This window comes from Microtus oregoni, unplaced genomic scaffold, assembly GCF_018167655.1.
Source record: "Microtus oregoni isolate MIOR12 unplaced genomic scaffold, Mior012 000049F_ref0000343, whole genome shotgun sequence".
NCBI classification, from domain to species: domain Eukaryota; kingdom Metazoa; phylum Chordata; class Mammalia; order Rodentia; family Cricetidae; genus Microtus; species Microtus oregoni.
This window is the reverse complement of record NW_024543223.1, coordinates 14,665,247-14,679,938: the sequence shown is the minus strand read 5'-3', so window position 1 is coordinate 14,679,938 and position 14,692 is coordinate 14,665,247. Positions and strand designations below refer to the sequence as shown.

The 14,692-nt window shown below is 45.1% G+C and overlaps 1 protein-coding gene across 1 annotated transcript in view; it reads left to right on the top strand.

The window, feature by feature from the left end:
• Fam184b (family with sequence similarity 184 member B) overlaps positions 1–14,692 on the top strand; it is a 78,744-nt gene that overhangs the window by 43,304 nt on the left and 20,748 nt on the right. The window contains exons 6-7 of the mRNA XM_041636282.1: positions 279–389; positions 14,328–14,434. Of these exons, the coding sequence (XP_041492216.1) occupies positions 279–389; positions 14,328–14,434 (218 nt within the window). The remainder of the gene's footprint in view (positions 1–278; positions 390–14,327; positions 14,435–14,692) is intronic.

The window sequence follows — 14,692 nt, the reverse complement described above, 5'->3', positions numbered from 1 at the left end:
CCTTGTTATTAAGACATTCCTTTTCTTATTGGAGACCAGAAAATTTAGAGTTAAAGATCTACCTGCCACACACTAACCTATCTGTACATGTACCAGGCTGTGTGGTATGGATTTAATGTCTGTTTTCTCTTGAACAGATGTGTACTGAAAATCCATGTGCTCTTATAGTATTTTATTATAATGGCTTCTTTGATCCCCTTCAGGAATAAGGCAAGGTGTGGGTGTGTAAGCAGCTTGTTTTCCCACCTTGTGTGGCTAATCTTCTAATCCTCATTTAGGAAGTAGAAGCTCAATTGGAAGAAGTAAAGACAAAATCAGAAAGGGAAATAAAGCAACTGGAAGACGAGAAAGCTGCCCTCAGTGTGAAGCTTCAAAATTCTCTACTCGAGGTAAACCCTGAAAACACAGCGCTTGTGAATGGAGGTTGTGACCCCTGGGAGTTTCTAGCCAAATGGGATCGGAAGTTCACCACCTCCCTATATCCTCTGAACAAAATAAAGGGAGTCCAGCCAGGCAGGAAGGCTGTCTCAGGGTGGTGGAGGGTGAGGCATAAATTTAGCTGCAAATAACAGAGGGCCTGATTTATACAGCCTTAAACAAAAAGGCCTTTAAAGCCTGACATAAAAGAAGGAAGCTGGAGGCCACTGCTGTTGGTTCTGTAGCTGAGTGATAGCAGGGGTGGTAAATCTGCTGTCCTTCTGCTCCAAGATGCTTTGTCACCTCTGTGGGCCCCAGGTACCCTGGCCTCCCTAGGCCCCTTCTGCTATAACAAGTATATTAAGATTGTATGACTGCATTGATAGATGAATATAATCCAAACTGAGGCTATTTCTTTTAATTTTAAAATAAATTAAAGCACAGGTTCTTAAAAGTATTGAGAATTAGTGGAAGAGCTGGCAACAGGATCTCAGAGTCGTTTTGGAGCCTGGCTGGAACAAAAAAATATTAAGAGATCTCTCTTTCCTCACTGCCCATCAAAACTTAAAGAGGCCCATGTCTCTCAGGGACCCATGAAGCTGGCTCCTATACCCCACCTGTGCACCATAGCCTCTAGGGAGCAAACCTATGGCTTTAGGAGACAAGAGCTAAACTACTGAGCTACACACCTGACACTGAAGTCCTTTCAAGAACACAGAGACTATGTGCAAAATAGTGTCAATTGCTAGAAATACACATCCATGGAGGGAGATCTCAAGAATGCATGAGGGGGACAGAGTAGAATTTGGCCACTGGTTATTTCTGTGTTTATGGTGTATTATTTCTTCTGACCCACGAATACACAACTGTCAATCATAATTTTCTCTAGTTTTTTTTTTTCTATCTCTAAAATGGTCATTCGACAAAACAAAAACAAAATAACTGACTACTGACCCTGCCCTGCCTGAGACCTATCTCAAGTTGCCTTTGAAAGAATCTCTGCAGAGATAGTTTCTGCCATGATGCTTTCTGAGGCACTGCACAGCAAGGAGGCCTCTCTCTTCTCCCTTCCTCCCCTCCGTTTCTCCTTCCCTCTTTCAATGCCTCCCATCATCTTACTGCTCCTGTGGCGACTCTGCTCTGCAGAGCTTAAAGTGTGTGAGACCAACTGACACCATAGAAACAGCTTACTTAAAGTACTGTCTCCTTAATCAAGATGCTAAGCTTTTTTGCATGTATTAACTTTCCAGCCCCAACCATCTTATCACACAGATGCTATTATTATCTCTAATTTGAAAATTGAGAAAACAGAGACAGAAACGGTAGCTCTACTCCCCCCCCCCCCCACAGGCATAATGAATAAGTAGAGGACATGAGATTCACACTCTGGCAGTGTCCTCCCACTGTTCATCAGTACGTCAGGGCTACCTGTGGTGTCACCTCTACTGGCTGAGGATCCTTCAGGACCTGTCATAAGCCATGGCCATGGGCAGAGCTGCATCCTGTTCTTTGGCTTAGTAATTACTATTGTGAGCAAAGCCTTTTCACGGGGACTTCTGGTCATCAGGAATCAGGATGTTGTCACCAAGCTGCTCCGCTGAGATAAGGGTCATATGGGTTTTGAGATACGCAGACTATTCAGTGTCCATTTCCCTGAAGAGGCACATTCCTACACGGGTTGTCCATCTTGGTGTCTTAGGGGACTCCATCTTGAGTCAGCCTAGCATCTCCCAGACCTCCCATTCTCAACCCGAGGCCCTTCCTAACCCCACTATCACAGGTACTGGGTCATCCACCCAGGTCAAGCCACTGTGGATGCTATGGCTCAACCCCATCTATCTCTCCTCCCTGATTTCTACACAATGTCTTGGGCAAGCCTGTCAGAATTGTTCACCTCAGTAGGTTACTTCGGGGTGTTACATGAACAGTTACAGGCTAGGCTTTGTGAGCCATGTCTGTAACACCAGCTACTCAGAGGCTACCGCATGAGGATTGCTTGAGCCCTGGAATAACCTGGGCAATAGAGTAATTTAAGAATAACCTGGGCAATAGAGTAATTTAAAAATAACCTGGGCAATAGAGTTACACCCTGGCTCTTAAAATAAAACATGACAAGACAAAATGACAACAATAAAAAGCAAAACAGTTGTATATTTCATAATGTCTTAAAAACAATGCAGTGGGAGTGTTTGAGGACTGAACATTTTAATATGACAAAATACTGTCTTAGTTACTTGTCATTGCTGTGATCCGACACCGTGACCAATGGAACTTAAAAAAGGAAGTGTTTCTCCAGGGCGTATCGTCTCAGAGGGTTAGAGTCCATGATGACCAATGGTGGGAATCCTGGCAGCAAGAAGGCAGATATGGCACAAGAGCCGTGCCGAGAGCTAACGTCTTAATCCACAGGCACTAGGCATAGAGAACTAATTGAGAAAGGTGTGGGTTAGTGAAACCTCTAGGCCCACCCCCCAGTGGCACATCTCCTCCAACAAGGCCAGACCTCCTCATCCTCCCCAAACAATTCTATCAACTGGAAAGCAAATACTCAAATAAATGAATCATTCTTATGCAAACCATAAACACTTCCTTGTGTTACTGGCACGAATACACTATTAACGGTGGTATGTTGTTTTGTACATGTCTCCTCCGAGTGTTGCTATGGTTATAAATCTGTATCTCCCTCAAAATGACAGCTTAAAGACAGCAGCCACTTTCAACACCTTAGAGTCTTTCCCTTACTGTGCTCCTTCCCTTCCCATCTTGTGTCCCCTGTGGTTGCATCACAACGAGAATGAGAGCTACACAGGTTTGACAGCAGTCTGAGCCTCCATTGTGGTTACTGGCCTCGTTTTCCTCCAAGTCTGCAGAGAAAAGCAATCTGTTTAATTGACAAGTAACTATTAGTTGGCTAATGATTATCACCACAATTAAAACTTTATAATTTAATGGTACCTTCTGGCCAGTCCTCTCTCAATTCATCTGTGCAGTTCTTCAGTGCTGTTTATTTTCCCCACTTAAATGTCTTTTGAAAAGAAATTAAGGAAACTAATACTTTGTGCCTTAGGCTTGTGATAATTTTTGTCTGTTCTTTTCTTCATTAGAAAAAGAGAATAAAATAAATCAGAGCGGCCTCCAAGCCTTTCCCACTTGGCCTTTCCCACTAAGTTATTGTTCCTTCCTTCTGCAACGTGACTGCTTTTGAACGGAATGGCTTTCGTTCTTCCCCATTTCCTCCTCCCTCTTGGGCAGCTTAGATTTAGTTTGCCTGCCCTGGGATTCTTCCTTCAAATTCAGATAAAATTGTCCTCAAGTTTTCTGTTCTTACACTCTACCATTAATGAGATTAAGAATCCTGAGAAACCTCCCCCTCCCCGTTTCCTAGGTAACATGTGGCACCCCAGGTGCGGCTCCCCAAAATTTCCAGTCAGCATCTTAGCAAGGCTTCCCCCTAAGAACTGTTGTCAGGACTAGTGCCTGGAGGACTCGGAGAGCAAGTGCAGGACACCAAGGTGTGCAGAAATGGGTGAACATCCTGGGGAGGCCAATGGGTAAGTTTCAAACTCTGCTATATAGTATTCTCCCACCTGGGGTTTACTAAAAACTTGAACAGTAAAATTTAAGCTGGGAGAATAAATGTCTAGTGTTCAAGCCAGGAACCATTGGAAGTGCATCACCGTCATCCTACATAATACAGCTCACAGCAAATGTGACACGCAGGACTCGTTTCCACCCTTAGGGGTCCCTGCAAGGCCAGCTTCATAAGCAAGATTGCTAGGACAGGAAATAGGAGCAAGGATGTGGAGGGAGAGCTGGGGGCTGTGGTTGCTGCTCATCAGATTCAAGGCTCCTTCCCTTTTTTCTTTCCGCTAGGCAGCCTTCTCAGAAGGAGATTAATCTGACAAGCCTTTTTCCTTTTCAAGTCACAAGGATAATTGCTTAGAACTTTATTTCCTTCATGGTTTCTGCAAATGGATTTTGTGCTGGTTTATTTTTCCCCCTTAAGCATTTGACTTTGCTGAGGAGCACATGAAGAAGGCTATTACTGTCAGCATATGTCACTGGGGATGTAAGGGGCTGGAAAGGAAGAGAGAAATTTCCCTGAAGAGTGCACAGAAAGCTAAATGGTCCTCTACCATATCACAGAGCTGGCAACTTAAATTCTGGGACCCTGCCACCGTGGAGATACCTTATGTTGTTGGATAAATTTCTTTAGCTTTAAAACCTAAACAGAAGACAAGATACTCTGGGTAATGAAACAAAGACTCTTGAATATGGAACTCAGTTCGTATGGGTCAGTTAGACACATTTAAGCAGGCTGCTGCAGAGGCCAGCACTAATTAGCAATTTGCTTGGTTCTAGAAAAAGATGGACCAGTCGACAGCATTCTATGGTTTCTTCTAAAGTTATCCGTATGCTTCTCTAAACTACCTCTGTAGAGTGACTTTCCTTGGCCAGGTGATTGACCTGCCCGAGTGGATTATTTCTTAAAGGAATCAATCTACCTAGAGGCAGCTTCCATTCTGCTGGGTGATAGATAACAGCTTTCCCCTAATGGCCTCTAATGCTACTGCGGCAGGATGAGCCTTAATTAAGCAAGGATTCACCCGGGAAAGCCTAAGTCAAGAATCAAGTGAAGTGGGTTGGATAAAGTTGGGAACTGGTCAGTTATAAATCCCTGTTTCCCTCTTGGACTTCATTAGAGTCTTAACAATAAATCCATTTTATAGAAGAAGAAAATGAAGGTGAGAGCAGTTAGGTGATACATGAATGAAAAGAAAAGAAAAGGCGAAAGGAACATGACTGCTCCAAGGTCTGGTAGAGGAGAAGGTTTACTGAGGATAGGAAGCAGAGCAGAGCCAGAGGCAGGGACATCTGGGAGAATACAGAGTGGACATGACCAGACTAAGCTGTGCCTTGTGAGGAGAGGGCAGAGGGAAGAGAAGGGAACCACGTGCCCAGCCAGGAGGTCCTGAGTAGGCAAAAAGGCTAGGAAACCAAAATAACTGGATTATATAGGGAAGGGCATCAGGGAGAAGGGCAGCCCAGTCCGTGAGCTGAACAAGTTCAGGGTAGGGAGTGGGGTGGACCAACCAGGAGGGCCCTGTAAACAGGTAAGAACTAGGGGATGAAGGTAGAACCTGGTGGCCACTGTCTGCCTTCCTATGTTAATGAGCGCTGCAGCCATTTGTCCCAGGTTTGAAACCTACCAAGTCCCATTCCCTAGCAGCTGAGCCCGGATGGAAACACTGGCTCTGACCCTGTCTTGTTCTTAGCATGTGACATATTCACAAACCTTCCAGGGAAAAGAAGCCTCAGTTCTCTTGGGACTGGGGAAAGTGACCGGGACTCCCTCTGTTGCCTCTGACACTAGGCTGGCAGAGGACCTTTCAGCAATGCTCTTGCCCACATGCCATGCTAGAAGAGAAGGCTGAAGAACCGGGCTACTTCCTCCCTGGGTCAGTACTTTGTGCTCTCCAGCTCTCCTAGTCCACCCTGGGGTTTCTACTTCCAAAGCTGGAGATGCTCTCATTCTTTTTCAGCTCTTAGCAACTAGCCTTCTATGTAGGAGTGCCCTGACAGAAGTTTAGGAGTCGCTTATGTATACTGTCATATCATCTGCAAATAATACTTTGACTTTCTCCTTTCCAGTTTGAATCCCCTTGATTTCCTCCAGCTGTCTTATTGCTCTAGCTAGAACTTCAAGTACTATATTGAATAGCTATATGGAGAGAATAGACAGCCTTGTCTTCTTCCTGATTTTAATGGAATTGCTGATAAGAGAAATTGGTCTGTAATTATGTTTGTTGCCCCAGGTGTTCTCCCACAGAACTGGGGAATGAGATTTGGGAGCTAGGTCTGGGGGAACAGAGAGGGAGGAGAAGGTCCTGGATTTCTAGCGGGTGTGGCCAGTGGCTAAGCAGGGGGGATGTTGCAGTTGGAGACTGGGGTATGGGACAAGTTGGGGGAGGAGGGTTGGGGGAAGTGGTCTGTGGGATCCACAGGAGATTGGAGAAGGGGAAGACTGCAGCTAGTGTTCTGTTGCAGGGCTAGAGCTGAGGCTGGGGGATGGGTCTTCATCTGCTTTATTTTTAACTTCATATACTTGAGTGTTAATAACACATGAGTACGCTCCAGTTACAGCTTCATGTTTTGATAGCAACTGTTTTAGTTCTTCTTTATGCAAGAAGCTACAGTATGTTCAACCCTTTTCCTCTGATGGATCTGGACTGTGAAAACATTTTTCAGTGGCACTGTAGAGGATATAATACATGGTATATGCAGTAGATAAACAAGCTCATCCACAACCAGCGGCGTGAGTTCTTACTGACTGGATGATCCTGGACAGACATTTCTCAATGCTTACTTTAACTTTCCCATCTATAAAATGAGGTTGATACGAGGGGTTTGTGACAGCCAAATGAATTAGCATATGTCCAGTACTGGAAACACTAATGCACTTAACATACGTGAATAATTCTTCATGCTGCAGAACTTATTCGTTCTCAAGATAATGTCTGACTTTGATAGATAGCACCCTGCACTTTCCTGCACCCTGCACTGATGCTGGTCCAGTGCACACTACAACTACCAGCTTGTGTACATGTCTTTATCAACACACCTTGTCAATATGATGTTATCTAGCATTTTCAGAATGTTGCTGTTGGACTCTAGCGTCCAAACACCGAGAAGGAGTCGCCCCCAGAGACCATCTCACACACCACAGCTGATGCAAAAGCATGAGGATTTTATTAATTCTGTCATGACAGGGTCCCTCAGCATTCGGGAAGCTGAGGGACCTCGAATAGCTGGTACAGTCAACTTTTAAAGGGGCCACAGAAGCAAGGGGGGTTGTTCTTTGACTATTCTGATTGGCTTATTTGAAAGGGCTATTACCAATAATTGACTGGAGAGCTGTTGTCAGATCAGATGAGGTAAGAGGTCATTTTGACCCCGTTTCCCAGGGGACTGAACCAAAGCATACGTACATGGGTAATTGTTCAGAAACTGAGTACGTGCGAGTGTAGCTGTTAGGTCCTTGGTTCCCAGGGGAGGAGGGGAAGCACTATGGCACAGAGGCTGAGAGAATTCAGAATTGTCAAAAATGGCTTCAGGATTGTCTTAAAGTCTTACATTGCCAGTCAGAGTTTTGGAATTTAGTTCAAATATTTGCATGACAGCCCAGTGAGAAGCTTTGCCAAGGTCTAGATTTCATGTGGCTAGCATCACAACAACATGCTGTCGTACAGACAAACCTACAACAACATGAATGATACGGGGGACAAGATGCTCCCAGGAGCCTTAAAGGAGCTGTTCTGACGGTGGCACATGAACACCAAAGCAGAGTGCTAAATGCCAGCCTCCCCCATGGTGTGCTTGCTGGACAGGGGGCTATCAATTTAAACTTAGGTTTTTAGTTGTAAACTTAGGCTGTTGGTTGTCCTGCCAAAGTAGCTTAGTGAGTCAAGAGTGGTAAAAATAACACTGTTAATTGAGAGCAGAGTTTCCACGTCCTAAGCATGCAGAGAGGGCTGCCAGGCCTGGATGTGGCTCTGGGGTGTGTCCTCTCCAAAGTTAGTTAGGGTCTAACTAAACCTTTGTCCTTGTTCGGGCCTGGGTGTGGCTTTGGGATGTGTCCTCACCAAAATTAGCAAAGGTCCAGCTGAATCTTTTTCCTTATTCCTCATATCCAGTATTGTGATTCTCTTAGGCCCATAGTGTCATTCACTGGTTTTCACAAAGCCAGCCTAGTCTTAGTAATTTTGAAAAGAAGCATTATTCTGGAAGACTCTTGATAGAAAGATACCAAACTAGGGACAAAAAAAGAGAAGAGATTTTTATAGCAGTCCCTGCCTCAGTTCTCTACGGAAGGAAAAGAGAGCAGCCGTGACAGCTGTTAGTGAGATCGTTCAATCCCCGAGAGAGTGTGGGCATCTTCACTGTACAAGACTTGACGCTGGATACCTACCCGAATGAGGCAGGGTTTTCTTCTCAGGGGGGCTCAGATTCAAATGGGAGAAAACAGATATCTGCTTAGAGAATACCACGGTGTGAGGAATGCGACAACAGTACCAGAAAGGCTGGCGTACAGCCCTTAGGAGAGGGAACTCTCTGGGAGGGCCCAGAAAAGAACAGCATCTGTTGACATGTGCTGACACGGCATGATCTCACCAGAGTTATTCCAGGAGAAAGCACAAGATGCAATTCTCAAGGGCTGTGGGAAGGGAGAAAGGGGTACCATAGGCCTGAGGAGCATCTTTTGTTCATGGGAAGCCCTGTGTGACTTGCTGGACACGTACCTGAAAGGTTATACGAATCCATGCCTTGAGCTACCAAGAGGAAAGCAGATGTGATGTCTCAAGTGCCCTCAGGCTATGAGGGGATGGTGCTATCCTGGTGTTAGCTGAGGGGGTCTAGTCCCATCTCATTGGGAACAAGGCAGGATGATTACACCTGCTGGAGAGATTCCTGGCATCAGCGGGGAATCTCTGGAACCTGAGAAGACAACCCGAGGCAGATCAGCAGCTCCCGTCTGGGACTGAGATGAAGGTTTCTGCCTGCTGTACCTCAGGCCTGCTCAGGACTTCAGACAAGTGTGAATACCACTGCGAGATCAGTTGCCACGTATATCATGACAGTAAACACAGAGAGAGCCTTGACTTGGTGTCCAGAGGCCCTATAGCAACCTCCAGGCACATGCTAGTCTTCTCTTCATATTATGCATAGAAAATTGAGGCCCTCTGTTACTTCTTTTACAGAAATGGCAACAATAACTCTACCCTCCATATCCCCAGAGGACTGTGGTAATAGACAGAAGAAACCAGATGATAGCATTTCTTGAAACCATTAAGCATTCTATAAATGTAAGGTGATTTTATAGTGTCTATCATGATCATTTCAGCAAAATACCATTACATTAGGGCCTCTATTTTAAGATGAACAAAGTGCTACCTTGGAAAGATTGTCAACTGAACTTTAAAATGACCTTGAATGTTCCTGTCCAGGAGATTTCCTGGGAGTGAGTTTTTCTTTTAAAATAGAAACAAAAATAAGAAAAGAAAAAGAAAACCTCTAGATGAGGTTAAGTAACTGAAAGATTTTAAAGTAACCACCCTTGCTTGGGACGAAGCTCTTTGGTGGATATTTCGGTGGAGAGGCAGAGTTGTTTATTTTGCTGTGTGCACTATTTATATTCTGGTCCCTGTAGCAGTGGAGAGAGCCCTAGGCTAAACCTGAGAACCCAATGGAGAGCCTAAGAGAGATTCAGGGGCAAGTAACATGCGATACCCTCAGTCCCAGAATCCAGAGTAGCCACTCCTGCTGCGGGGGTGCTTGCTAGGATGACAAGCTCATAACAACTACAGAACAGTGAGAGTCTATTCTGGTTGGAGTTCAGAAAAGTGGGCAGCGGGAAGAGTTGTACTCCAGCTGGAGTTGAGAGATGCGTAATATTCTAATAGTGCCTCTAGGCTGGGAGTACTCATTCAGCCTCTCCTTATTGCTCTCCACAATGAAGTTCGTTTGCATAATATTCACGTGCTATCCTTGCACCTTTAAAAAAATGGTTTTCTGTTTATGTATGTGAGTGTTTGTATGTCTGTATGCAACATGTGTATCTGGCGCCTGCAGAGTCCAGAGGAGAGTGTCAGATTCCCTGGAAATGGAGCAATAAATGGTTATGAGTCACCACATGGGTGCTCGGAATCAAGCCTGGGTCCTCTGAAATAGCAGACTGTGCTCTTCACAACCGAATCACCTCCCAAATCCACCCCCAGCAACTCTGAATGATGTGTTTGACTTAAACACCAGGTGCATAAGGTCAGGTGAGAGAGGAGGATTTCTTGTGGTTTGTTGGAATTGTCAAGCTATGTGCCACTTCCCCACGGGGACCACATGTTTGTGGGAATAGCAATTGTGTCTTCTTAGTTATTCTTCCAGCACCTAATGTACCTAAAATGACTGATGTTCAACATCTTTCATGAAAACTTTTACCTGACACAATGGTTTGTCAGGGCCCCACATTGAGGCAACACCGGTCGGGTCCAGCCTCAGCGGGGTTCGCATGTTACAGGGTAGGGGTGTGTGGGTAGAAATTTTAAGCAGATACAAAAGAAAAAGACAGAGACACAGAATAGCTGGGAGGGCAACCCAGTGAATACTGAATCCACCCAGTGTTTATTTCTTATGGTCTTTAAATACTCCACTCCAAAAGAGGGAAAGAAAACAAAAGACCTTTTCTTTGTGTTATAAGGAACAAGTAATTATTATCTTAAAACCCAAAATACCAAGTAACCAGACCCTAGGTCAAGACATCTTTGTTAGTACTCACACTTGTAGTCAAACCTCTCGTCAATAGCCTTGAAGGAGCAAGACTAGGCCGGAACTCTCTGACCTTCAGTCAAGGTGGAGCAGATCCACTTCTGTGGGTTCCCACAAAGGTTGAATGGAGGAGAGGGTGTCATTCTTTAGTCCCCAAAATTAAAAGGTTAGATTAGGAAATTCTTGTTTATTTATTATGTATACAATATTCTGTCTGTGTATGTATCTGCAGGCCAGAAGAGGGCACCAGATCTCATTACAGATGGTTGTGAGCCACCATGTGGTTGCTGGGAATTGAACTCAGGACCTTTGGAAAAGCAGGCAATACTCTTAACCACTGAGCCATCTCTCCAGCCCCTAGATTAGGAAACTCTTAAAGCAAACCTTTGTTTCAGAAGAACTCTGGGGTCTTGTTTAAAAAACAATGGTGTTGAAAGCATGGTCTTTTCTTTCTTTGAGAAAAATTCTGCTAGTCTTGTGTTACTACAATGAATATCTTAGGCGTCCTTATGGCCTTGTAAAGAGTTTTTTCTGGCCCCAGTTTTGGAGTGTGACCAGCCCTGGTAAGAGTCTATGACAGAGGGCCTAGGTTCGTGCAGAAACAAGAACTTCCCCATGAAGCAGGATTCGAGAGAGAAACACAGTTTGGGCCTGTGTAACAATGTGCTCTTTCCAAAACTCACTTCATGAGACCAACATTCCCTTCTGAGAGGAGCATCTCAGTGGCCTAGAACTTCTCCCTAGGTCCCATGAGTTTCTATGCCTCTAACTGTGGACAGTCTCCCAACATAGCAGCTCTTAGGGGCAAACCACACCCAACATCAGAAACTTCTGTCTCTTAGGGGAAAAGGAAAGTGTTCAGGAAAATGGACACCAATGAATAGAAACAGGAAGAACTACTGAGTTAACTTCCGTGTTCAATGAGGAAACTAAGCAACCTTCATCTCTCAGGTTGGTCTGTTTTTTATAGTAAGAATACTTGTCATGCACTGTACAAGAGGGCTGACTATAGGTACTGTCTGGTATAGCAAACAGATCTTCAGGTGACAGTCATCCTGAATGGAGTTCTCTACTTTTATCTCACCACCACAGCCCCAGGAAATCATTATTCCACTGTCTACCAACTTGACCATGTTTTATTTCCCAAATAAGTGGAGTGATACACTCTTTGCTTTTCTACGGTGTCCATGTCCATGTGACATTTAATACACTGGGACTAGATGAGACTCTAAGGCAACAAACAATAACGAAGTCCAAGGGCTCAAGTTTGGGGCAGAAAAGGGGGTCTTAACAGCCTGGGAAAGGGCAGGAGTTGCAAAGTGGGAGAGAGAAAGCCCAGGAAAGAATTACAGTTCCCTGGCCTGCACTAACAAATGGCACACGTGGGTTTTGACTGTCAATATGCAAACTCCTGCATGAATGAAGTGGGGAGGGAGTTGTTTTAGTTAGGGTTTCTATTGCTGCTGAAAGACCCTCGACGAGGACTTTTTTCGGGAGGAGACCTCCCCAACACGCCAACAGGCCGAGACCGCACGGATGCAAATCGCAAGAGGTTTATTGAGTAGACACAGGTACCTGCGGGCGGCAAGATCTCTCGGAAGACTTGTGCACCTGCCAACTGGAGGGCGGGCTTCTTATAGGGGAGAGCAAAAGCAAGCTTACAGAAGCAAAAGCGTGGTTATCGGTCAACCGGAATGAGGCGGGGGCATGAATGGTTTCCTCTCTCAGCATGGGTGTCAGCAAAAAGCAAGTTTACAGAAGCAAAAGCGTGGTTATCGGAATGAGGCGGGGGCATGAATGGTTTCCTCTCTCAGCATGGATGCCTGGCAACAGTCATCCTGTTCCTATCTTATAGCTTACCTGCTTTGTTGATATCCTATCTTATTGACATCTTGCCTTGCAGTCTTCCTATCTCTATCTCATAGATATCCTGCTCTCTCAGGCACATGGGATGTTCTTACGGGAGCAGGCTGGCTGCTGATCCGGAGAATTTTTTTAAAAGCAAACAGGACGTTCCCCCGGGAGCATGCTAGCTGCAGGTTTTGAGAAGGGGGCCTGTAGGGTCTTTCACTGCAATGAAAAGCCATGACCAAAAAGCAAATTGGGGAGGAAAGGGTTTATTCAGCTTGCACTTCCATAATGCTGGTCATCACTGAAGGCAGTCAGGACAGCAACTCAAACAGGGCAGGGTTCTGGAGGCAGGAGTGATGCAGAGGCCATGGAGGATGCTGCTTACTGACTTGCTCCCCATGGGTTGTTTACCCTGCTTTCTTATAGAACTCAGGGCCACAAGCACAGGGACAGCACCACCCACCATGGGCTGGACCCTCCCACAATGATCACTAAGAAAATTGCTTTACAGCTGGATTTCCTGGAGGCATTTCCTCAACTGAAGCTCCTTCTCTGATGATTCTAGCTCGTGTGGTTGATTACAGAAAATCAGTCAATACAGTTGGTTATCTCAAAGTCTTCTGAGCGATCCAGTTAGCTAAGCCTTGAGAACTGACAGTGTCTTTTACTCATAAAAGTGAACATTACCTTATATGGTGAACTTTAATAGACGTTATAGTACATGAAAACTCAGAAGGCGTTTCATTCCAGGTCAGGTTGGGCATGGGAGTACAGGGACCAGCCTCCCAGCTCACACTGCTTCTTGCTTGTCAAGCTCCTTACATCTAGGATCTCAAGAACAGTTTGAAAAATACAGGTGCAAGCCAACACATTTGTCTACATTAAAAAATAATAAGAAGAAGTAGGTTCGAAAAAGGAGGACCCTGACTCAAGGCCATGCAACTAGCTTGTGGGAAAAAAAAAATCAGGTTGCAACTTAACACCATTTGCTGAAAGTTGAGAATAAATCTGGTCCTACCTATCTTATCCTTCTGCCTTTTCAGGGGCAGCAGTTTTCATGATAAATGGAGAAAGGAAAAGAATCTTTGCCCTCTTACATTTCTATGAAAAGGAGAGAGGGATAGCATGAACAAATGCAATTGGTTAAACACTCCGAGGCCTCACTGCTAGGAATCAATTCTACATTCTTCCCATCCGTCATTTGTCAGGTTCCATGTTTCCTCACTTGCATAGTGAGAGGGAGCATGCTACAGTCTAGGGTACCAGTATATCAATAATGATGACTACAGTTATCTTTCCTGACCACTGACTGACTTCCAGAACTGCCCTCTGACTTTCCCTCTGCCTCCCTGGGTCAAGCTCAGCAAGGACCATCTGTGTGGCACACTTGGGACTGTCTTATAAGGTGATAAAAGGTTCAGGTCTAGCGTTGGAAGGCTCCATTGCATATCCCATTGCAGAATTCACTGATGGGAATTCAAGACACTCTTTCTTGGATTTGTTTTACAACTGTGTGAATTACCTTGCCTACTGCAAATCAGGAAGGACACAAGTGTCAGAACCCACACTAATCACACCCCTGGCTTTGTTCTAGGTACTTCATCATCCCAACCTTACATCTGTCAGAGAGGTGCCCAGCGGGTCTCTGTAGGTCCTGTCTCCCCTGATTTCTGGTTGTAACAAGCCAGGTGAAATCTAGGAACTTCTGTTAGTCTCACCAGCCATTGTTTGTGCCTCAGGATCCACGCTCGAAGCCACAGGACCCTTCTCTGGCACTGCCCAAAGAAGAGGGCCCGGAGCAGCCGACAGCGGAAGAAGGAAGCAGCAGCGATGAAGAAGAAGAAAGGTATGAGCAGCTGGGCAGCCTTCTGTGTGTGCCAAGCGTGAAGACTCAGACTGGAGGGTTTGCTTGTTCATCCCTTCTGTCCTTGAGTGCTTATGACTGACTTAACCTGATGCTCAGAGAGAGAGAGAGAGAGAACAGTTATGTCTTACACGTTCTTCTACACTGCTATGGCTTTCCATAAACTGCCTTATTTAACTTTCACGCCAACATAGAGAACACTTTATAAAGAACCCAAAGCTCAAAGAGATTAATAATTCT